The following is a 26,185-nucleotide window of genomic DNA, read 5'->3' as shown; positions in this document are numbered from 1 at the left end:
CCCAATGCAGGTGAGACCTGTGTGGGATGACAATCAAAGCAATTAGAGAATCTGTTGCATACATCATAACACCAATACTGGATTTACTGGCAAATTACCAACTAAAGAGCATCAGAATGAGTTCCTTACCCAACACATCTGAACGGTACAATGGGTAATTTCAGCATGAAACCTAGGGGAGAGTGATTCATTGGATCTTGTGTCAAAGTAACATGCTATGCATTGTCAGAAGGTCCCACTCAGTCACATAACCAAATAAAAGCGGACAGGCAATTCAGTGGGTTTCCATAGGGCATGCAACACCCAATTAGTGCACCAAGAACGCAAGTCTCTCTTGTTGAAGTGGAGATGTTACACTCTCCAGTCTGGTTTCCATACACTCCACCCCATGTAAACAGCACACCTGTAACAAATGTCATTCATTACCTCAGAACTAAACTCCTACTGGTCGATCCATCTGCTTCTTTTGATAGCATTAACAACCCTGCTTTACTTTACTCTCTCACTACCACCGGTATCAAATGTATTTCACATGAATTAATCGCTTTCTACCTCTCATTGATCTTTTATAGTCACTAATTGTCCAAAACTATTTGCGTCCACTTCACTTTCAGTTGGGCCCTTTCACTCCCACTATTCCAGCCTGGCTGCTGATACAAATTCTTCATTTGTATTCTACATTAATCTCTTGATAACATCTACATTTTTCTCTACTTTTTCACCCATTCTCCAGTCCAGCATTTCTGAGTGCCTCGTTGCCATTCGTCACTGGGTGGCCATGTGATCCCACGCGTTGAACTCAACGATTGAGATCCTGTACTGTGCATCCTTTCGTCATCTTTACCTTTTTCCTTAACTTTATCCACATCCACTCAACTCCTACCTCCTGACTTACATCTGTCCTGCAATTAAATGCTTCAGTACTTCAATGCACACGAAATGCTTGAGTACCACCACCACTACTGTTGCACAATACCAGCTAATAAACATTTGAAGATCCGCTCGTTGACTCAGTAACTGGATTGAATAGACAACTGGTCCTCGCCAATTACTCACCCTTCTTCAAGGTCCTAAAATTTTGCGGCTAGAACTATTTTTATCCTTCCTAAACACTCTCCTACTCAAGCATCACAAGTAGACTGGCTACCCACAAAACATAGCACCAGACACAAACCTCTCACATGTGTATATAAGATACTAACTGGAATATCCTAAAATACATTTCTGCTCACTAATCCATTATCTTAAGAACGATCTGCAAATCATCACGGGATGGGGGGCGGGTGCTCTTCAATTATTTTTGTCTACCTCCCTTGCATGGAACAGGTGGAGATAAAGTAGTCTCGGCTATACTCCTCGGTAACAGTATATTGCGTAAATGTTCTGAAGTCCATTGACTATACTTTTATGGAACTTGGCTCAGTGCTTAATTTGTAAAAGAATGAGTGCCAGTGCCCAAAGAATCCGGCAGCAGCTGCAATTGAATGTCGGCACACCTACTACCAAGACACGGTAGACTTGAATCTACTTCATGCTTCTGTAATCAACTTTCAGACACTCCCTGCATCTTTATCTCACTCGTGCACCTTTCTGCGTTCTCACTTTAGGATGGTTTTTCTGAACTTTTCTCCCCCTTTCTTTCCACCAGGCTTATTTTCCCTCTCTTCTTCTCAGCAAATGTCTGATGCAAAAAAATAATTGCCAGCCCCCTAAAATGAGTGATGGTGGCCCCCACCCGTAACCACGGGCTCAAGTTAAGTACTGGCTAGGTTTAAGGAACAAAAGAATCATGAAACAAAAACTGGTCCCTACAAATGGGCGGGTCTCAGCTTTACGAAAATAAAAAATTCTGCTCTTCTGTGGATCTGGTTCATAAGACTGACTGGCTTCGTACTCCTGGGCTTAAAAAATAAACAACTTATTTTGAAAAGTTATTAATAACAGTACTTGAATTATTGAAGCTGCAATTAAAGTACCTGCTCAATTCTAGAAGCAGAAACGTAGCACCTTGGATGTTTCAGGGAAACTACCCAAAAAGCGTTTTTTTATTTTTGTTTGTGGGTGATTAGGGTCCCAAGGAACCTTCAAAAGTAACTCTTGTGGGGTTCATTTATCCACTTAACACCTTTAAAAAAAACAGGCCAGAAGAACCTGCAATAGCTTAATTTCTGCCAGGTCGCTCTACATCCAACCTTTCCTGGTCGGACTGCAAAAACCACAGGCTTTTACCATATCTTGGACTTCCATCTACGTTGTATGGGCACTTAAGGGCACATGCATCAAAATCCTCATTTGTGATTACCAAATAGCAATTTTTAAGGAATCACTATTTGGCAATCGCAAATGCCTATGCATGTAAGAATCGCAATAAAATTTGCGATTCCTTTACATTAGCTAATGGCGATTCAGAAATTGCGAATCGGTATTAGGTAATGTGACTCCATTGTTATATGAAAATTTGGATGATGATTTTTAGAAATATTTTTAATTTTATATAATTTTTATACACATCAATTTATAACCATGATTACCGGTTACATTAACTGATATGATTTTCCTCCACATATCCCTAACCCTCTATGGCTGTTTCATTATCGGTACCATGTATTTTATGTATCTTATATGCAGAAGAAATTGTATATGTTATTTTATCTTTGTAGTTTTATTAGGATGTTCAATACCTTAGTTTGTCTTGTATGAATATGATGTTATGGTGATTCTAATTGCACCGAATATAGCGGATTTTGACTTTTTGAATTCATTCATTCCTATGGACCTCCAGGCTCGTAGGAATGAATGGTAATACATTCGCAAATTGCGTTTACCAAATTGGTAATCGTAAATTGAGAATGCAATTCCAAGGGTGCCCGGGGGCCTAAGGCCCCCCTGACACACTCCCAAAAAAAGGTAAGTGTGCACATGTGAAGCACACACTACATGGCACTACATGACACTTTGTGCACTTTTCAAAGCATGCGCAAATTACCATCAACTTGAAGTTGATGGTAATTAGCGTTTCCTAAATTCACAGTTCGCATTTAGGAAAGACCACATACATTGGCAAATAGGGAATCGCAAATTGCGATTCCCTAAATGCATTCGCATATTTTTGCGATTACTTAAATTGCGAACGAAAAAAGGTACATGCATCTGAAAAGGCTTTTTTCCCTTCGCATATGGGCCAATTCTGCGAATGGTCCCGTTTGCGAACAGACGCATGCTTGATGCATGTGTCCCTTAGTCTCCCCTCAAAGTCAATTAGTAATTCCAGCAAAACTTGAGAGTTGTCAGGGAGTTAACTGCTCTCTCAGTTTCAGGTCACCAAAAAATGTTTAGTCATCATAGGAGACGTACATATTTTATGCTCACTTTATGGCACCAATGCACAATTGGATTATGAAAGATGCCACCCGCAAGTGGCCCCATAGTAAACTACAAATGTGTCACCTTCTTAGAAAGAGCTCTCTGTAACTATAAATTGTGTCGCTGGGGAGTGCAAGCATGCACTATACATTGGCCAGAAATTCCACGATACACTGAGTCATAGACAGGGTCAGGACTGGCGTTTGAATGTTTTCCTTGACCTTGGCTCAAACTCCTAAAGGTATAGTGGATGTAATATGGCCCTGTGGCCAACTGCCGCAGCGTACAGCCATAGGCTCCAGACACCAATTTGCTGTGGCGGCTTCCCTGCTATGGCAAAGGAGCGTCACCCCACTGCTTTCAAGTAGTGTGAGAAGAGGAAACATAACATGATAACAACTTTCAGTTATTATCAAGTTATGTTTCCTTTGCGGGTGGGCGGGTAGGCGGGGCTGCTCTACTCATGGTGCAGGGCAGGGGCAGAGTGTTTACCCACTCAAATGCGCAGTGACTGGTTGGCCCTTGTGGCCACCCAAAGCAGTCATGTGCACTTCCCTGTTCTCTAAGCAGGCAGCATTGCACCCTGCATGGAGAACATGCCCATCCGTACAGCCCCTGACTTAGCGCCGTGTCACAGCGCTTAGACCAATCACAATGCTGCACTGCAGCGTTGTGATTGGCTTAGGAGAGGGAGCTTGGCTGCCTGGTTCCTATTCCTGGAAGCGGACTCAGGAGAGCAGAAGCACAGAAGACACGGCTTCGAGGTAAGATTGTTTTTTTTTCACTTTCTAACCCCCGCCCCACTCCCCACGCAACATACCCACTGACCCCCGCACCCACCCCCACCAGTGAGCCATGCTGGATGCCCCAGCCAATTTGCCAACATCACAGATACAAAAAAAGAGCTATTATGAGAACAACATGGTAAGGGGGTGTGAGTTATCGTGTGGTATGCACATTGCAATCCGTAAGTGGTGAATTTCTGTGGTTTTTAGCATTTGAAACAGAATTGTAAATCAGTTTTTAACTGTGTTTTTTTTCCAACAAATCTAGAATTTTCCAATAGGTGTGTGTCTTTAAGGCTGAATGTAGTGAGGCATAGTCCTTCAGTGCTCCCAACTAAACTTTGCATTATTGAGTCAATGAACCGTTAATGCATGTTGCAAGATTGATCCATGAGTGATGTCATGTACTTCACCTTTAATGCGCATCTGCTAATCACATCACGTGGCTTATTATCCACAGGTATACAATTGTTGATTCATGATTTATGTTGTATACTGCTGTACTTGTCATTTGTCTGTTTTACAGTATTATGATGTACTCAGGTCACCATATGCAACTGTATGTAAGAAAAGGTGTGTGCACTCGTCGAGCAATCTAATGCCCATGACATGCACAAAAAACTCTGGTCTGCTCATGAGGACCTTATTAAGATTATGGCTGAAGTTATTTTTTCCCCAGGAAAAACTAGGCCTAGCACGAGCCATCGCCCTTCGTGGTACAATGCTGCCTGCCGAAAGGCCAAATCAGACCTATTAACCTCCCTAAAGCAAGACCACAATAGATCCATCACAGGAAAGGAGAAGGGACTATAAACAGTTGATCACCCATGCCAAGGCTGAATGGGAACAGGAGAAATGGGAGAATCTCATTACCACATTAGCAAACAGGGATTCCCGTAAATTCTGGCGAATTGTAAATACGGGCTCTGATGAGCCGCTCTCGGCAGTTCAACCCAATATTTCAGCCAAGGCCTGGGAAGATCATTTTCAAGCTCTCTATACGGGAGCTACTTTGGATACAGTCGAGGGTTAGCTGATTCATTGCCAACTATTGGCACACAGCAAGAAGGGGACCCTTTTACTGAGGAGGAGGTGCGAGCTGCAATTTCGAGGTTAGCATCTGGTAAAGCCCCCGGCCTGGACGGGCTCCCGGGTGACCTTTATAAACAAGAGCCAGATGTTTGGGCTCCCTACCTGTTGTCTATCTTCAACGCCGTCCAGCGGGGCATAGAGGTGCCCTGTACTAGGCTGGCCGCAGAGATTATCCCCATATTCAAGAAGGGTTCATCTCTGCTACCAGCCAATTACAGGCCCATCAGCCTCATCGATGTGTCACAAAAACTATTCAGGAGGCTGATACTAGATCGGATACATGACTTGATCGAAGAGTTCTCCATCTTGAGCCCCTACCAGGCAGGATTTAGAAAGAAGGTCTCCACAACGGATCAGATATTCCGCCTTACCCTGCTATTTTGGAGAACTGTAACATTCGAGGGCGGCAGCCTCTACACGGTTTTTGTAGATTTGTGCGCCGCCTTCGACTTGGTGCCAAGACTCAAACTGTGGTCCATGTTAGAGGAGCTGGGTATTCCACCTGACATCTTGAACATATTGATGAGACTCCATCAAGAAAACTTTGCACGGGTCAGGTGTGGCAGGAATGGTATGCTCTCAGGAAGATTCCCCGTTGACAGGGGGGTGAGACAGGGTTGTGTGCTCGCACCCACCCTGTTCTGCCTCTTTGTCAACGGGGTAATCGCTCATCTGACTAGGATTAATGATATAGATGCCCCAAAGCTTAATGGCAGCAGGGTGCCCGCAATTATGTTTGTGGATGACACCCTCCTGCTTTCAAAATCCCCTATGGGGATACAACGTGTACTGGACGGCTTTGTGACTGACATTCTGTGGCGAGAGGGGGCTGGAGATTAATGCTCTGAAAACTAAATACATGATATTCAGCCCCCCGTCAATAACTCGCCCCAATCCAAGTATAGGTACTACGAGGTTAGAGAGGGTCCAAACATTTGAGTATTTAGGGGTGACCATTAACCAGAACATGACCTGGGATACACATCGAACAAAGGCCAATGTTAAATTGGTGCAGTTAACGGGTGGTATCTCCAGGATGACAAATAAATCAACTTACAAACCCCTTACTCCAGTGCTTGAAATCTACAAAATGCAGGCAAGAGGGGCAGTCACACATGGCGGGGAACTTTGGGGGCATACACCTTGTCAAAACCTGACGACTACAGAAAACAAGTTCCTCAGGCAATTGGCAGCTTTACCTTTAAGCACCCCGCTTTTCCCTCTTAGACTTGACTTGGGCCTCAGACCGATTGATGAAGAATTGGGTTTAAAACCATTAACATTCTGGCGACGACTCTGGACTACTCCAGAGCTCCTGACATACAGGATGGAGCTGAAAGAGATTTTAAGCTTACCAAACATGATGAACACTCCCTGGCTAAAATACATAAAAAAGTCATGTGAAAGTTTGGGAAGGCCAGAATTATGGCGAGACCCTGAAAATGCCCGCAGTAAGGTTTCACACAAGCATTTATCAAAGGATTATTACAAACTAAAATTAAACACCTTACTAGGGAGCAGGCTTTTGGGGACACTAACAAATTCATTCATCCAATTTAAAGACTTTTATCACTTGGAATTAGTCCACAAAGGAATTTGCCCTGTCTTGACTAGGAAGCTATTTTTACAGTGGAGACATGGCACCCTTCCTCTCAGAACATTCACAAGCACCTGGCCTTACCCTCCCTCTACCAAACAATGCCCGCATGCTCATACCAGCTGGAAAATGAATTACATGTTCTATTTTTTTGCACTGCTTACCAAAAACCTAGAAAGTACTGGCTTGTTCCTCTCCTTAAAAATCTAGGCTTCAGACATTGCATTCCAGCCTATAGAATATTCAAGACGGATTTATCACCTCCGACTGTGTTTGCCGTAGCCAAATTTTTAACAGCGATTTGGCACAAGCGCACCCGCCTCATTTTGAACTCTGATACGGATTTGGTACAGGCACCATAAGAATTCAATGCATAGATAATTTTAGATCTGATGTGACTGCACTTGCTTTTATTAACTATAACAAATGTGATATAGTACTTTACAGTCAGACTTTTATCTTGCACTTGCACTTTGAACCTGCGCAATGATAATATGAACACCACAATGATTTTTTAATTCTTGTTTCATGAACACGTATTATATTCGACTGTTATTATTCTTAATGTATATCTTTTATGGTCCAAGTGATCGAAATAAAGAAAGAATGATGATGGTATGTAAGAAATACCAGAAATTTTAAAATGTTAATAAACAGATTTAAACAAAAAAAATTGAGTCAATGAACTGAACATCTAGGCTCCATCAAAGTGTAATATCCTGCCACCCATTGATGGTCATGGAAAGTAGGAGAGAGAAAGACTGACAGCAGGACTTCACATAAATCTCAGTGGTACGTCCACTGTTAAGATCATTGCTTCATGTGGCACAACCTCTTCAGCTCTATAAAGTAGTGAGGCCATGTCAGCTTCCTCACATTTGCATATTGTTTCCATCAGACCTCGGCTTGTGTTTTGAAATTAATCAGGTAAGAAGAGGAGAAACTTAGGTGATAAGACAAGAAACTTACAGGCCAGGACAATGCCAATGATGGCTGCAATTCCCACCAGAATGATGATGATGAAAGCCATGCGCACTTTCCTGCTGCACGATGGGAAAATACCTTTTGATCCCCCTAAGAAAAAAAAAGGAAGGAAAAATCAGAAACATTGCAATATTGAAAATGAAAGGTCACTTGCAAAACATCAGAATGAAAACCTTGTTATTTTCCAACTAATATGCTCTTAGGTGCCCTACTTAGGCTTATGAAGAAGCGTATATAAATGTTAAAATACAATTTAATACACTCTTGAAAATATGAACAAAAACCCCCACTACTTTTCCTGCAAAAGGCCATCCGTGGGACATCGATTCCTACAGAAAAATAATAATATTTCTTTTATTCTGTTCAAACACTACATATATTCTCTTTTTTTTCATACGGTGATCACACACTTTTAAGTAAAATGTGCTATTATTTTGACAGGCAAAACAAATGACTTTACTTTAAATTGGGCCAAATCTCCCTCTCAATTGCAGGACTTTTAAATTTTGCTGCTCTCTACTTATTGAAAGCAAACGCGTTTTTTGTCTATAAAACATCTTTGCCAGTGGTGACATTTTCTGCCTCAAAATTTCAACCTGTTTACAACGAAAGTGACATCCTAAATAATTTAGCACAGATATAATTTTAAGTACCAATTCTAACCTTTGTACATCAAAATAACATGGAGAGGTTTTTTTAAGCAGTTTTTAGTGATTGCTATCAAATTCATAATTTATGTTAGAACTAGAAATTGGAGCAGCTTGTTTATACATTCTAAAAATTATTTAGGCATTGTTTTAGGTTGTGACTTCTAGAACATTGTATATAAACATAGTTCACTTTTAAAGATTATGATGTTGTTTATCAAATGTTTTTCAATCCCCTTCACTACTCAAAAAATATTAGTCTTGTTATTTTACTATGAGAGTTACTTCAAATGTAATCAGCCATCTTAGATTTATGAAACATGTCATCTATGATAAAAAAGGTAGCATTATTTAAACATACAGAAATTACAACATGTATAAGTTAACAATGATAATGGCTTAAAAAATGATAAAATATTGTTTTAACAAACAATGGTATTTTAAAACTTCTAATTATTTTATATAATCATTTATGGCTCTGGTGTAGTGTTTTTGTAGAAACTGAATATTTATTTCACTGATGACTGAGTTACCTTGGTTTTTCACATTCTGATATTCAGTTTTGAAAGTTAAATTATGTTTTTAATAGAACTTCTTTGAGACAAGAATTAGCAATATTACACTCCCTTTATGTTTAATTTGTGACAATTTCCCCTAAGAGTGATTGGCTTTATCAGCCCCATCTGAATTACAGGTTCAGTTATTAGCTCTTTCAAGATTACTGGAGGCACTCATAATGAAGGCTGTAGTGTTTGGCACTTGTTCCCTGCTGCCGCAGGGATAGCATTTGTACAGTGCAGATTGTTGGTACAAACTCAGGTACAAGCTGTACTCGAACAAATGGACCCTTAGTCCTGGACTGCAGCTTATCATCAACCAGTCAAGAGAACATCAATGATGGTGAAGCTTATTAATCCCCACAATGATGACAGAGTACTAAATTTGCAAACCAGATGGCCTATTAACAGATTAGTAGAGTTACAAACTTAAATTAGCCATAAACCAGTTATACATGCATTGGTCAGTATAATTCCAAGTTATTCAAAATAGTAAATACAAAGACAAACTTTTTAAAGGTATCAAAAGCAAATCAAGCAAATTTAGTTTCCCCAGAAGAAAAGATTACCTAATGTGTTAAACTAGAGGAACTCAGGAAAATTGTATGAGATGTAGGGGTGAGTGGAATTTGCAAAGTTTTGCTTGGTGGAATTCTGCAGTTACTTTAAAAAACTCTGCGAGATTCTGCAGAGTTCCACATGCGGGGGAATTCTGGTATGTCGTGCTGCCTATGGTGATGTTTTGCGCCGGAGCTTGTCCCGCACTGTAAAATTTAGCACAAACGCACCTCGTGGCATGCCAGAGGGCACTGCTCCCTTCTGCCTCTCCAGTAGATTTTCTACTCTAGCTACAGCTTTTGCAACGTGCGTGGCAACCTTCTCAACGCAAGCGGAAGAGACCTGTTGCGACCGCCCGCATTGAGAAATTAGTGCTCTTTTTTCTTCGCTCGCGTTCACCAACTTAACATTGGAGAGCCACGAGTTTTTGTTGACCTCTGCGCTCCAAGTGGAGTGGACAAAACTCCGCCGGAGGAGTGAAGTTTACCACCCACCCCTAATGAGAAGTTCAGTAAGAGGTTCAGCAAGTAAAGCCTCTAAAAGGCAGAATCAAATACAGATTCAATCAAACAAACGAGAATGGATTTGCTCAGGAGTCTAACTCTTTGAGCAGGAGCAAAAGTGAATGTCTAGTCTTGAGAGTGGAAGAGTCGTCTGCCTCCAACTAGTTCAGCAATGCACAAAAAAACGTCAATTCTCTACAAGATGCAATACTCCCCATGATTCACAGGGATAAACCAATCAATGTCGAACATTGCACAATATCGGGGCGGGGGGATTCATCCCCTTTCCCAGTCATAACACAGAGGATGTTTTCAGCTGCAAAACCTTCAAGCGATATCTCACCGCAGGATGCAGCATTAGAGTCAGCTTTTCCCAGGCACAGGTGAGAAAATTGACTATTCATTCTCTATAGAACGCATACAGATAAACAGATCTCACAGAAATGAAAACATTTTGTAACTTTCTAATTAGTCTGAACTACTGCTGGTTGGCTCCTGAAATGAAAGAAAGAGAAAGAATACAGCAGCCAAAAGTACATTTCCATGTTACCATGAATCATTTAAACTGAGACTTGCACTAACTGTAGCTAACTTAACGTGATTATTACATGTTATGTACTTGTATATGTGGTGCAGATTAATATAGGTTATACAAAATGAACAAAATGTGTCCGAGTCAACACAGGGGGGACTGGTGATGCTCTGAGTCTTCACACAATACATTCTGAAGTTCCTTTCTGGGAGATTCTCAAATGGCAATTGGTGACTTCTACTGTTTACATCTAGACTTCCCCAAGATCCCTCTACTCATCATACAGGTGACTCTGCAACTCCTAAAGCTTCATTGCTTCGCTCTTTCATTTTCTGCCATTCCCCTTAGTCGTGGATTCTCATCCCTTACACTTCGATCCATTCCTTCTAGTCGATCTAATCTCCCTTATACAAATATATGTATCTGCCTAAAATAGTAATGATCAATATGGGGGTCAAAGCGGGTCCTAATAGTCCATTGCAAATGCTAGCAAGTCATCAATCAAATGCTGAAAGTCCTTTCCCAGATGTCTCCCAAGCACTTGTTGTCTTAAACTCCTTCAAGAATTCTGAAAAATCAGATATGTTAGAGATAAACTTGTTCATTTCTCTACTCTTGTTATGCCAGCACATGCAGCACTGCTGAACACGTAACATGCAACAGACTCAACCCTCTTTTGCAGTTAAGGTCTCTAAAGCAAGTCTATTCAGTAGAACGATTGCTCTAATTGCTACAAGCTTGTTGTTGATACTAGTGTTTAATGCACTGGCTGCGTTGAATGCAAGACAGTCTACGAATGTAGAGAGTTTCCTAATCTTGAGGTCATTTAAAACTACTCCTACAGAAGAATCACAGTGCTTAAGATATCTCCAATTATGTGTGAAGCACCAACCTAGCTGTCACATGAAACACTATTCCCCTATCTATCTAATTCACATGATACACCTTAGGGAACATTAAAGTTAAATAGCAGCTGGCAACCCAATTTGCAGGAAATTGAAAATAAGTATATTTCCTGCACATATAATAAAACCCAGGGTTACCAGGATCCTTTCCACCAAACACTCGATCTGCCAAAACTTCAAATGTCTGCACTAATTCACTCCAATTCATCATCTGAGGGTTTCTTATCTTTTATTTTTCCCTCACAAAAAAAGCTTTCATTACTGTTGCCACTCTAAACAAATTTGGGTATATCCCAGCAATCTTTAGTTGTTTTTCCTTCTCCCACTCACCCTCAATTCCTCTCTTTCTTTGCCTTTAGTTCAAATTCTTCAATTCTGTCTTCTAATTTTTCAATAAAATCTATCTCAGATCTAGTAAACTTATGGCTTGTTCTTTCGTTCTAGAAATGGGGAACATCACTCTTTGTTTGAAACATAAAGAAATGCCATTCCAGATCCATATATCTAGCATTATAATGATGATCAAAATGTATGTACAGAGGCACCTCATCAAAACTAAATCAAATTTAAAAAATAGCGCTCAAATCGGCCCAGATAATAAAAAAGACTAAGAGCTACACTACAGAAAAGGAATAAGTCAACGGCAAAATATAGCATGTCACTTCCTATGAAGTGGATGTAGGTAAATATGTGCAGATATAGTAATCGTGCATGACTTGAGAATATTCATGCCACAAGTTAAAGTAAACATTATTAGAATTATTCCTTTCGAACATTCTCTTATGTAAGATCTTCATACTAAATCCACGCTGTGTAGCTAGGTGAGTTGAATTAGGCTTAGCTATAGTGGAAGCATGTCCAACAGGAGAATTTAAGCCCACTGACAGATTAAAGTAGCTTTATAGTTAGGTGTAATAAAAAGATCTGCTTTCGTTAAAAAAAAAAAGAACTTTGCAAAGAAAACCAAAGGTTAAAGAGGCGTTATGTTTAGGAGAATTTGACCGTTACATTGTTAAAGTTTTGAAATAAAAAAAAATAAAAACGCAGAAATTCACCAGTTAGCAGCACTAAATATAACTTGTGCCCCAGCCTCGCACTGCTTATGACCTCACATATTACTTCACTCATGACATGTTCTATGATAACATTGATGACATCACTGGTGGTATCTAAAATGGCTTTATTTGTGATATCACTGAAGACATCATCCAAGCTTCTTTTGTACAAATTGCTCTATACATGGGTATAGCATTAGAACTATGAAAATAAGTGTAAAATAGCTCAGAATAATATGTAGCGTCATTACTGCTATCATACATACAACTCCCATAGGTAAAGCAAACTTGTGTTGTGTGCAAAATTGACCCTATCAAATACACTTCATGGGTAGCTGAGTTCACGTTAACTAGGAACCACAGATGAAAGTGTGACCTATCCTGCACACCGTGTTCAATCTGTATACAACTGTTCAGGAAAACCAAGTTCCTTCAGATACTGAAGTCCTGTTACATAACTAATGCCCCACTATGGACAATCTTCACCTGTTTAAAACCCCTAACAGTCACCGAACGTACACGAGAAAAGAAGTGGATATAAGTAAAGATTTTGTGTACTGTTGACACTCTTTACTCTACCAGTTTGTTTGTAGACAATGGAACACTCATGAGAAATACACTAAAAAGTATTAAAGAGTATCTATTAGGAACAGTGTACACTCTATGCAAAACTTGTCCAAAAAGCAACTATTCGTTTAAAATAACAAAGGTCTGAAGGTGCTAAGGATCATACTACCAGCAGACTTCATTCTGTGAAACTTTTACAGCTAGTCCATCTTACGAAGCAAAACAAGCACATGTCCATAGCTCAGTACCTGGTGCACATAGTCTTGTATGTTAAGTAGAAAGTGTCATGCTGAGACAATTTGGTCTAATTATTCAAGGCTGCTTACAATACTTAGTAAGTAGTAAAACATGTATGGAACGTAATAAACACAGGTCAGCAGTCACCTGCACACAGATTTTAATCTTTAATACAAAGATTTATAACTTGTTCAATACGGTACACAGTCAAAATATCGAATCTTTAATTTCGACTTACACTTATATCGAGTTGCTAATATCGAAGGGACAGAATATCGATGTCCAGAATATCGATGGCCAGAATATCGACCCTAAGGTAAGTAATATCAAAATTACTTATATCGATAGCATATATATCGATGTAAGTAATATCGACATTACTTATAACGATAGCATATATATCGATGTAAGTAATTTCGATTTACTAATATGTGTTAGAAATTTTAGTTAAGTATTTAAATTAATTGTTATAATATGTGTTTAATATGTTTTTATAAATAAAAAATATATAAAAGTAAATTATATGTTTTACTACCAGAGCGGGTTGTGGGTTTTTAGGGGAATAGGGTGGGAAGTAATTTATTTGTAATTAAATAATTATTTTTTAATGATTAATTTATTTTGCAATTAAATATTAATTGGCAATGAATTATTTTAATTGATTAATTGATTAATTAATTGATAATTTATGTATATTTTTAAGTAAATTATATGTTTTACTACTGGAGCGGGTTGTGGGTTTATAGGGGAATAGGGTGCGAAGTAATTTATTTGTAATTAAATAATTATTTTTTAATGAATAATTTATTTTGCAATTAAATATTAATTGGCAATGAATTATTTTAATTGATTAATTGAATAATTAATTGATAATTTATGTATATTTTTAACTAAATTATATGTTTTACTACTGGAGCGGGTTGTGGGTTTATAGGGGAATAGGGTGGGAAGTAATTTATTTTTAATATTATTTAATTTTGGGTAAAGGAGTATTTTTAGGGTTCAGGGTCAGTTTTGGGTTTTTGGGTAAAGGGGTATTTTTAGGGTTCAGGGTCAGTTTTGGTTTTTTGGGTAAAGGGGTATTTTTAGGGTTCAGGGTCAGTTTTCAGTTTTTGGGTAAAGGGGTATTTTTAGGGTTCAGGGTCAGTTTTGGTTTTTTGGGTAAAGGGGTATTTTTAGGGTTCAGGGTCAGTTTTCAGTTTTTGGGTAAAGGGGTATTTTTAGGGTTCAGGGTCAGTTTTCAGTTTTTGGGTAAAGGGGTATTTTTAGGGTTCAGGGTCAGTTTTCATTTTTTGGGTAAAGGGGTATTTTTAGGGTTCAGGGTCAGTTTTCAGTTTTTGGGTAAAGGGGTATTTGTAGGGTTCAGGGTCAGTTTTCAGTTTTTGGGTAAAGGGGTATTTATAGGGTTCAGGGTCAGTTTTCAGTTCTTGGGTAAAGGGGTATTTTTGGGTTCAGGGTCAGTTTTCAGTTTTTGGGGAAAGCGGTATTTTTAGGGTTCAGGGTCAGTTTTGGGTTTTTGGGTAAAGGGGTATTTTTAGGGTTCAGGGTCAGTTTTCAGTTCTTGGGTAAAGGGATATTTTTTGGGTTTAGGGTCAGTTTTCCCTACTTTTGCACCCACTGGAGTGGGAATAGTAATTTTAACCCCTACGCTATCCAACACTTTCCCTACTGTTGCACCCTCTGGAGTGGGAATAGTAATTTTTACCCCTACGCTATCCAACACTTTCTCTACTGTTGCACCCTCTGGAGTGGGAATAGTAATTATTGTTAAGTAAGTATATATTATATATGATTTGTTAATATTTTTTTTATTAAATATGTATTATTATTTTTTTACCATTATTAAATATATTTAAATATGTTTAAGTAATTTATAAGTATTATTTACAGTATTTTTCATGTAATTTTAAACAAAAAAAACCGATATATTTGACAACGATATTTTTAACATCGATATTATTTTTTCGATATTTTGGTACTTACCATGTTGTACATAGGGCGTCGATATTCTTGCAATCGATATAATTACGCCGATATTTGTGTAGGTCGAAATTCTGTCTGTCGAAATTCTGTCATAGATCCGTTCAATACCTCTACACTCCTACAGTGTATTAGGAGCACATGTGTTTTGTAAACAAATATACTGATTAGCTGGAAACATGCTGTACAAAATTAGGTAGAAAAGAAATATGATAATTACCCGCCACTATGTAAACTATAAAACAAGCTAACACACTCCCTGATTATGTCACCAGTGATGTAATCAATGATGCCATTTGAGATGTTATCAGTGAGGTCTCTCGGATAACTGTATTGTTTCAGCTCTTCGTCATACAATTTAAAAAACACAAACAATACATTGTTACAAAACAGTAAAATTGCATGCTGGTACTAGTCCATACCGTGTAAACCGCAGATAAAGTGCTGGGTTTGGTGCAAAGTTGGGGGCTCTGGAGTGTCTCAATGACCATGGCAGGTTTCTTAAGGACACACAGACTCAACTGGAGAAAAAAAGCCATTCCTATCTTATTGCATTAACAATAAAACTACATAATTTAGACAATTAACATTCAGGTCCATCGTGCCTGCTGGCACAGTCATGATCAGTAGTTTATTTTTTGTACTATTGGTGTGTTTGTCCCTAAAACATCTTAAAAAGCGATGTTAAAACAGTAGAAGGCATTTCAGTTGTATAAAATGCATCAGATAAAGGCCCTTTAGCGCCCCAGTGTTGTGGGGCTGAGGCTGATTAGTTACCATGGTGAAAGGTCTCTATGCCCTTCTTGTGATAACCCACGCTACTTGATATAGCTGCTGGACACAGGCTTTTAGATGGTTAACAAGAATGATCTGACACATAGTGCTAGTGCAGTAAATGAGGCTGCAGTTCCTTGATTGCCACGATGAGGAAATCTCTATGCTGTTCTTACAATAAGCAATGCTCCCAAAAAGTAGCTCGACATGGGCTTTTAGATAGTTCGAGATCGCATCCGGTACAAAATGCTAGTGCATCTGCGCAAGATGTAATTAAAAACAGTTTAGTGGGATGAACCACTTTGCGCGTAAGTGCATGGTTTTGGTGCAAAATAGCATAAAGTGTATTATGGACTTATTACCACCCACTGTGCATACACAGAGTTTGGAGACGGTGCAGCCTTTAGATAATTAAACAACGTACAGAATTTTAGATATAGGGTGCGCCGTGCATCAGAGCTAATATCAATCAGATACTGCTCCAGAGTGTGCAAGTAGTTGTAGGATAGAACAGAAGAGCGTGGTTTCCCAATGCCTGTCTTACGTTTGGTGTGCAGAAATGTTTTCATTACCATGAAGATGGTGGTGCTGTTCATGTTAGCTGACTCATTCCGAAGATGCTCAAAATCACGGTTTTGGAGACCGCTTTTTACATAACTTGACACCGTTCCTTTTTATATTGAGACACCGTTCCTTCTTATCACTGGATTGTCTCACTTGATGGACATGGTCTGTTTATACTTTTATGATATTTTTATATCGAATAAAGTCATACAACAACAACATAACTTGCCCGGAGATTATGATGGATTTTCCATGCGGGGGAAACACTTCAAGCACTGATCTCAGAAAAGACTCTCCGTGCTGGTTGCGGTTTCAGTGTAGCCAATACAGTACCGCAGCGAGGGCTATTCGATCTGAGATGGAAACCAGGCAGTTTCCAGGAACATGGGGAGGAGTGGTGAGCCAGGGTGAGGTTATGTAATTCTCGAGTCTGACTCCATTTTGTTCTGTTCCACCATTTTGTGTTGCCCTCACGTAGGCCTGCGAAGGTAGCCTGTCGAACAAAGTGGCCGGGCCTTCTTAGTTCATGTATACATTAACTAGGTTTCTTTTTGACTCTGAAATGAACTGTAAGAAACTGACCTCTTCACCTGAAACTGACCTCGCAAAGCCAATTTCCCTGATCGATCTTTGTCTGAGATTCCCAATCAATGTTCAGGACATCATTAACTTTTAGTTTCCTTGCACATGCCTTATCTTGTTCAGCATCTGTTACTGTTTCTTTTTTATGTTTCTTCATTACATGGGTTATGCTTTCAATTATAGGTTTGTCCGGCTTGTGGAGATTGAATTTGGGACATTCCTAATAATTAACTTTTGCGTTGGGATACTGTAAATTGAGTTTTTGTTATGTGATACTTTGTTTGAAAATGTACCTTATTGGCTATAATTTTGTGCAGTGGGTGTACATTTATAATGTGAATATTGGGTATAAAAGGAGATGTCTCGCCTTAGTAAAATGAGCAGTCTCCTGAGAATTTACACCATGATGTATTTCTAGGATCACTGTTACTAGCTGCAGCTAATAAACTTGGTCTCTGACGCCATCCAGAAGTATTCCATGTCTCTGAATACCAAGACAGTTGAACTCGAAGATCTTAGGCGTGCCCCTGACGCCGCTGGGTTTAACCCCGGTTCTTCAACTGGCGCCCATCGTGAGGAGACTTCACCGGTATTGGTCCAAGCCCGAAGATAGTGAGGAGCCCCGTGAGGAAATTCTGGAAGATGGCCAACACTTCATCGACCCCTGAATGTCGACTTGGACTGAAGGTTTTTTCTGCAAGGCTTCCCCTTTCCGACGGCTGCGAAGGACCGATGCCCTGACTGTCGCCCTGTCTTGGACCCTCTTGTGATGATTTGTAAGGCGAGACGTTAGACGGTCTTCTGGTGGCGTGACAGACATTTTGGTTAAGTATAAGTGGGTCGCTACCACAACTTTGTTCTGTTTCTAGGTTTTGATTCGGCCATTGCATTAGTCGAAGCCGAGGGGTTAGTATATTTGCGAGTGTATCATTTTTTGATAACCCCTTGAAGTTTTTAGCAAGACTAGTGAGCTAAAAGATGCCTGGTTTTAGCAAATTTAGGAAATCGTTTTGTTGTAGTTGTAATAGGGATTCCCAATTGGAGGACTCGTGTCCGATACCTCCGGTTGGAACTCCAACTTATGAGCTCTATTCAAAGCATGGTGTGGGTCCCATTACCTTTAATGAAGTATGGGTCCGTTATGCAAGGACAGATGGTGTTTTACGATGGCCACAACATGGTAGTTTTGAATCAGATGTTTTAGATAACCTAGAAGTTGCGCTATTTAAGAAGAAAGTGCTGCCGGCGATGTTTGACTCTTTCCGCCTTTGGCGTAAGGAAGCCAAACAGCGAGAAATTAAGCAAGCTAAGAGAGATAGGAAGGCAAGGAATATATCGGTAATGCAAGCTGCTAGGCAGTTTAAGGAAGATGAAGAAAATCGTGCGATTGAAGTGTCAGATCGACAACATTGCATGGCCATTGACAAATGTTACCGGCTTTGCCACTTCCCCTTTCAAATGTGACTGAAGACCCTAAAAAGGATCCTTTGATGTCACATTTACTGAGATTACCACCCCCTTATGTGCAGGGTGCTACTGCACCTCTGTTACCTCCAGTTGTTGCACCCCTTGCTGTCATTCAACCTCCTGTTGTTGTTCAGCCACCCGTTGCTTCACAGGTGGTTCTTCCTCCCCCAGCGCAGCCCCCTCCAGGGCCGCCAGCCTTGCCACCAGCCTTTTCTCAAACTCCTTTGCCTTACACTCCTTTATCTTCAACTTCTCTTATTTCTGTCCCTCCGTCTCTGTTGCCTCAAAACACTTTTGTCTCCTGTCATCATGTCAACTTCTTCTCCTTCTGCTCGGCAACAAATGACTGAGACTGTCACTAGTCTTTTGTCTCCTTTCTTTGGGTCACTGAATATGACCCCTGTTTCTGAACGTAAGCAGAGACGTAGTCAGCTCCCTGGTCCCGAAGAGCGGGCAGTGTTAGATCTCCTTGCTCGTAAATGGGTTTCGAATACTTCCAAGTACAGTCCACAAGTGGTTATAGATATCTTCCTACAGTGGGAGGCACCAAAACAAAGGTATGTTTTTGATGTCATGTGTACCTTCCTTCACCAGGAGTGGGAAGGTAATGAGTTGGGTTCAATTCCACTGGAATTGCCTAATGTTCAGTCTGAATTTGCTAAAGGGACGATAGTGGGTTCGGATGTTGAGGAAGTGGTAGAGACACTACTCACTTTTAGGTCTAGACTTCCACCTCCGTCATTGTTCAAACCTGACCCTTCTGTTAGGAGAAAAGTGAAGCAGTATCCTATGAGAGAGGTTCCCTCTGTATGGACATGGTATTGCGGCTGCACCGGCTCATTTTCAGCGAGTGTGGGTGCATGTCCCTTGGAAGAGAGCTGAGGTCCTGGCTCTTAAGTAGACCTTGCCTGACCCCCGTAAAAATCCTGCTGGTTATTACAAGGAGTTGTCTCAGACAGTTGATGCGTGTGTTATGAATTTAGCTGACATAGATATATTGATGGGTAATGTAGTTCCTAAACCCTTGTGGGCAAAGATCCGTCACGAGGATCACGCGCCAGAGTTAGGAGATACGTGGGTTAATATTACTGCTGCAGATGGTCGGCAGGTAGGAGGTACCAAACCTGAACCCTTAGTTGCAGAACTACCTGGTCGGATTATTAATTTAATGAAAACTGTGATGCCTCCTCTGCGGGTGAATTGGGACAAGTTAGCAGCATGCAAACAAAAGAAAGACAAGAGTGTGTCTGAATTCTGAACTAGGTTTGAGGAAACATTCATTGATCATAGTGGTCAGGACATGAGTACAGAAGGTGGCCAGAGGTTGTTAGTAGATAATTTTGTTTTTAATTTACTTCCTGAACTTTCTAATAAGTTAAAGGACTATGAGAGTTCATGGGCTGTTTCTTCTTCGGCCCAGATATTGGCTACTGCACAATACTATGAGAATAGAGATAAAGATGAGAAGGATAAAGTAGAGAAGAAGACTAGAGAATTTTATCTTCCTCGCCCTAATCAGCGTCAGTTTCAGCAACCTTCCCAGTTTCAGCAACCCCCACAGTTTCAGAAACTGTTGCAGAAGCCTGATTCTTTTACTTCGCGACTCCGGCTAGGCCCTAATCAGTGTGCTTATTGTAAAGAAGAAGGTCACTTCAAGAATAGTTGCCCGATCTTGCTACAGCATGTGAATGGTATGTCTGGTCTGAGAGGTCGTGGTGGTTTCCAACAAGTACCTAGGGGTAGGGGACGTGGTACGTTTCCCCAGAATGAACGTTCCTATTCCCCTCAGAATTCTATGAACTATTTTGACCAACAGAATGTTCAGACCATCCAGTCCACTCAGTACTACACTGATGATTATTATGTTGGAAGTGAGAGTGCTGGTTTTAATGATAGTTAAGACAGCCATGGACAAAGGGAGGGAGTAGTGTCAGTTCCAGTAGACCAGAGTGGACCTTACGTTGAAGTGATTACATCAGGTGTGGCAGAACCTTTTCTTTTGGATACTGGTCCAGCAAAGAGTTCTATCATGCACTCTAAACTCCCTGGCGCACCTTTGTCTGGCTTGACCAATGTTTCAGTAGGATTTTCTGGCGCCCCAGTTCATAACCTGGTTTCTTGTCTTTTTCCCCTTTCTATTGGTCCCTGTGAATTGGAGGCTCCCCTTATTCTAACGACTGGCTGTGGCGAGAATCTGTTGGGTTTGGACTTGTTGAAAAGATTGCATGCGACATTACATCGTTCCCCTTCAGGAGTACATCTTACGGTGGGTAAGAAAGTGATTTCCCCGATGTATCTGTCTAAGGATCGCCTTCCACTGGAACTGCGTTCTCTCCCTGATACACTTTGGGCTACAGGTCCCAATGATGTTGGTCTCTTGCAGATTCCACCCTACGTTGTTACCCTAAGTCGAATGCTAAGTTACCTCGCATTCCTCAGTACAAAATTTCCAGTGATGGCGAAAGAGCTCTTTTAGCGATTATCTATGATTTGGTTGAGAAAGGTGTGGTTGAAGAAACGAGAGGTAGTGTGTGTAATAGTCCTGTTCTGCCTGTCCTTAAGCGTACTGACTCTTCTCAGCCACCTGGGTATCGGTTTGTGATCGACCTTCGAGAGGTCAATAAGATCGTTGTGCCACAGTTTCCTGTTGTTCCGGACATTACTGCTTTATTGACTATGATCCCTGCCTCAGCGGCTTGGTTTTCTGTTATTGATCTGAAGAACGCTTTCTTCAGTATTCCGATTGCTGAGGAAAGTAGGGATATTTTTGGCTTCTCTTTAAGAGGCCGCAGTTTCCGGTTTAAGCACGCTCCTCAAGGTTATTGTGAGAGTCCCTTCATTTATAGTCTGGCTTTGAAAACTCAGCTTGATACTCTTGCATTGCCTTCTGGTGCTACTCTTATCCAGTATGTTGATGATCTGTTGGTTGCTGCTGATGATGAAGAGATTTATAAAGAAGTTACTCTTTCTTTGTTGCGACACCTGTCTGACCTTCATCATAAAGTGTCACCTTCGAAGTTGCACTATTGCCGCCAAGAAGCGACCTACGTAGGTCATCTCTTGTCAAAGGAGGGAAGACGATTGACCCCAGAGCGTATTCAAGCGATTGCCCAAATGACTGTGCCATGCACACAGAGAGAGGTGTGTGCCTTCTTAGGTATCACCTCATATTGTAGACACTGGATTCCGACTTTTTCTTTGCTAGCGAAACCTTTGTTGGCACTTACTCTTAAGAACACACCACACCCTCTTCCTTGGTCTGACGAATGTCAGAAGAGTTTTTCTGAATTGCGTGATGCATTGTGTTCTGCTCCGGTATTGGGTACCCCCGACTAAAGTAAACCTTTTACACTTTATGTACACGAGCGAGAAGGTTGTGCATTTTCAGTGTTGACGCAACAATTTGGAGACAAGCAGCGCACATGTGCGTATTTTTCAGCTACTTTAGATCCGGTAGCTAGGGCGTTGCCTAGTTGTCTAAGAGCTACAACGGCAGCGGCTGTTTCTCTCCGACAGTCTGCTGGTTTGGTATTGGATAATACATTGATTGTGATGGTCCCACATGCAGTGGATACCCTATTGAATAGAACGAAGACTCAACATCTTACCAGTGCGCGTTTGTCAGGTTATGAGTTGACGCTTTTGGCTAGCCATGTGCACATCAAGCGGTGCAACACATTGAATCCAGCTACATTGTTGCCGATTTTTGTACAGACAGATGCTCAGGAACAGCGTGACTGTTTTCTCCGGACAGAGGAGGAAACGAAGGGTAGAGTTGATTTGAAAGATACTCCTCTTTCGAATCCTGATGGTACCCTATGGGTAGATGGTTTGTGCTTTAAGCTTCCAAATGGAGAGCATATGCTGTCACAACTTTGCACACGATTGTTGAAACAGCACGTATTGCACAGAATTCAGCGCAAGCAGCGGAGTTGATAGCATTGACTAGAGCGTGTGTGTTGTCAAAAGGAAAGAGTGAATGTTTATACTGATAGCCAATACGCATTTGGCGTGGCTCACAGTTTTGGTCGCTTGTGGAAAGAGAGGATTTCCTACTTCCCATGGTACGAAAATTCAGCATTGACAATTAGTGAGTGAACTTCTTGAATCACTTACTTTGCCGACCCAAATTGCGATAGTGAAGCGTAGTGCGCATAAGGTGGTTACGGATGATGTGGGTCGAGGGAATGCGTTTGCAGATGAAGTAGCGAGAGAAACGGCGAAAGATGTGATGAGTCGGATGTATGTTGCAGGTCCTACCAGATAGGTTGTGGAAGGAGGAATGTGTGAAGATACAACAGAAAGTGTGAAGATGATTCAGGCAGAAGCTACTGAGAAAGAATTGAGTATGTGGAGAGAGAGTACGGGAATGTTGGATTCAACAGGCAGTTGGGTTGAGTTGTCAGAGCACCAGCGATGGTTGTTGCCGGATGCATATGTGCTTCCTGTGGTTACTATGGCTCATGGGTTGGCTCACATTAGTTCAAAAGGGATATGTAAGTTGTTGGCTCCGGAGTGGCAGAATGGTGGAATTCCTAGATGTGCTGAGAATTTGGTTAAACACTGCATGATTTGCTTGATGCATAATCCTGGAAAGGGAACCCCAACTCCAGCGGGTCATTTTGCTCCTCCAACGTATCCGTTTGAGGTGCTGCAGATAGACTACATTCATATGTAAAGATGCAATAACTTGAAGTATGTCCTTGTGGGTGTTTGTGCCTTTTCCAGATGGATTGAGGCCTACCCCCTAAAGGATAATACTGCCTTGTCTACAGCCAAGGTTTTGCTCAAAGAATTCTTTCTCAGATATGGCTTGCCGAGGATGGTATGGAGTGATAATGGAAGTGAATTTGTGGGTCAGATTATGAAGAAAGTATGTGCCGGTCTAGGTATCAAACAGAAATTTCACGCTGCAAATCACCCCCAGTCAGCAGGCCGGGTCGAGTGCTATAATGGCACTCTGAAGCTGAAGTTGGCCAAGGTGCAAGCGAGTTCTGGTCTTACATGGCCCGATGCCTTACCATTGGCACTTTTGGCCACGAGAACGACAGTACATTCTCGCGCGGGACTTAGCCCATACAAGATTGTTTTTGGAAGCCCGGCGAATGTTTGGGGTGTGCTGAATTTCCAGAGGTCAAAGAACTTGGAACCAAGATGGACCGGTTCATACCAAGTCCTGTTATCAACTCGGACTGCTATTAAGGTGTTCGGCAAGAAAAACTGGGTACATGGTACCCATTGCAAGAAGATACCTTTGCCCTTACCGTACGATAAGTGGGTCCGGGAAGGTGTTGCCGATTCCGAGAGTGAAAGGGTTCTGAGATTTGTACCTTTTAGCAATGCACATCTTGAATGGACTCAGTCAGAACTTGCGGATGATGAAGTCTTGCAAGAAGCTGTGCCACCGTGTTTGAGACTTGATACTATGCACCCAGAGCCATTCTTTCAGGATCAAACTGTGCCTGGTAAAGAACTCTACAACTTAAGGTCTAAAAAGGACAAATAAAATCAGAATTTTATTGTGAATTACACTCTTTCAGAAAAGAGACTATTTTTCTTTTTCTTTTTCGAACCACCATCCGGGTTCAGCTGCAGGGTCGCGGTATAAGACTTAAGGGGTGGCCCGCATATTGATGAAAGGTCTGCGGTTCTAGGGACGTCAAGGACGCCTGGACGCACACTTAAGTGAAGAAGGAAAATTGCCACGAGCAGCACGTTGGAGGATGGAGTCTGTTGTAACTGAAAGAGATGTTGAGAGAATAGATCTAAAGACAAGATTTTGTACATTGATACATAGCAAATGTTTTATAATATTGTGCTTTTTGATGTTTTTAAGTATCACATTAGCTTGTGTGGGTTGGACTGTATGCTACACAACAGACATCTGCACCCACCTCCCAACCTATGCTTTCTTTCACTACTGTTTCTTTGCACCAGTTTTATACGTTGCCTGAGTATGAACAGACAAGGAGATCAGAATTTGTCAACAACTCGTTCATACAGTTGTTGCATCAGAACCAGTTAGTAGTAAATACCACTAATTGTTGGGTTTGTGGTCTTATGCCTCAGACGAAAGATAAAGGTATGTCATATTTGGTTTTGCCTTATTCTTTTAATGGGTATGTGTGGGCTTTCAGACCATGTTTATCTATGCAAATGAGGTACCCCCCTTACATTCCCTTAAAGATAACTCGAGCAATAGTGCCTTGATAAGGGGAATAGTAGCTATGATCCGAGATATTGATGCATATAATGCTATCCCTAAGGATGAGGTGCAGGCTTACGTTGGTTGGAACGTGACTGGATATAGTACCAGCTTGACAGAGAAGGAGAGACAAAAAAGGTCTCCCCCTATTTGGATTGACCCCACCGAGGCCATTTTTGTTTGCAAGGTAATGGTCGGAATCCGAAAGCTCAGCTAGGTAAAAGTGTGTGTGCTCAAACCTATGTCTATTCATCTCGGACTTCTCCACCGTTCATGCCAGCTAAGGGCACATACTTTGTTTGTCATGACAGAGCCTATTCAAGGTGGCCACCTGATTTTTCAGGAACGTGTTATGTGGCGTTTCTGCTTCCCCCTACATACACTACTGCTTCAGACTATCATAGAACGAGATATGGTAGAGGTGTCTTCAATCAGGAAGATACTGCAGCACACGAAGTAGGAGATTTCTTCAAGTGTTTCCTGCTCTTTTGGGGTCCTATGATCAATAGTAGGCATATTCGACAGCTTGCCTGCGTTGCTGAAGCTACTATTAATGAGACAGCAGGTGCTCTTAGTAATGTTACAGCTGTGCTTCAAGCGGCCGCCTTATGACTTTGCAGACCCGTATGGTATAAGACATCATACTTGCAGATCGAGGAGGAGTATGTAAATTGATTGGATCCATTTGCTGTGTTTACATACCAGATAATGCCCCTACAGTGTACCAAGCCATCTCTAGGTTGTATAAGATCTCTGAGTCTACTCATGTAGACGAAGGAGACTGGTCATTGACGGGATGGTTTTGGGGACTGCTGTCCAAGTGGGGATGGAAGATTCTGACATTCCTTGGTATGGTTTTAACCATCCTTTTCTCTTGTTGTCTTTGCATCCAGTGTGGTCCCGCCATTTGTAGTCTTTGTGCTACTATGTGTGTTCGGAGACCTGTCCCGAGAGAAGTAGATAATAATAAGATGATGCGACAGCAACACCTTGATGACCTAATGAATATCGATATAGACCTAGATTCAGATTAACATGAGTCTTAGGTTATTGCCTATGTAATGGCAAAAGGAGGTTCTGAGGTTTTGTAATTCTCGAGTCTGACTCCATTTTGTTCTGTACCACCATTTTGTGTTGCCCTCACATAGGCCTGTGAAGGTAGCCTGGCGAACAAAGTGGCCTGGCCTTCTTAGTTCATGTATACATTAACTAGGTTTCTTTTTGACTCTGA

At 41.1% G+C, this 26,185-nt stretch overlaps 1 protein-coding gene across 1 annotated transcript in view; it reads right to left on the bottom strand.

The window, feature by feature from the left end:
- The window catches only part of TMPRSS13 (transmembrane serine protease 13), a 229,667-nt gene that overhangs the window by 85,680 nt on the left and 117,802 nt on the right, over nt 1–26,185 (bottom strand). The window contains exon 3 of the mRNA XM_086957023.1: nt 7,807–7,911. Coding sequence (XP_086813149.1) covers nt 7,807–7,911 — 105 coding nt within the window. The remainder of the gene's footprint in view (nt 1–7,806; nt 7,912–26,185) is intronic.

The sequence above is a fragment of the Lissotriton vulgaris genome, chromosome 2_1 (genome assembly GCF_964263255.1).
Source record: "Lissotriton vulgaris chromosome 2_1, aLisVul1.2, whole genome shotgun sequence".
Taxonomy (NCBI): Eukaryota; Metazoa; Chordata; class Amphibia; order Caudata; family Salamandridae; genus Lissotriton; species Lissotriton vulgaris.
Note: the sequence above shows the minus strand (reverse complement) of the source record. Positions and strands in the feature narration are given on the sequence as shown.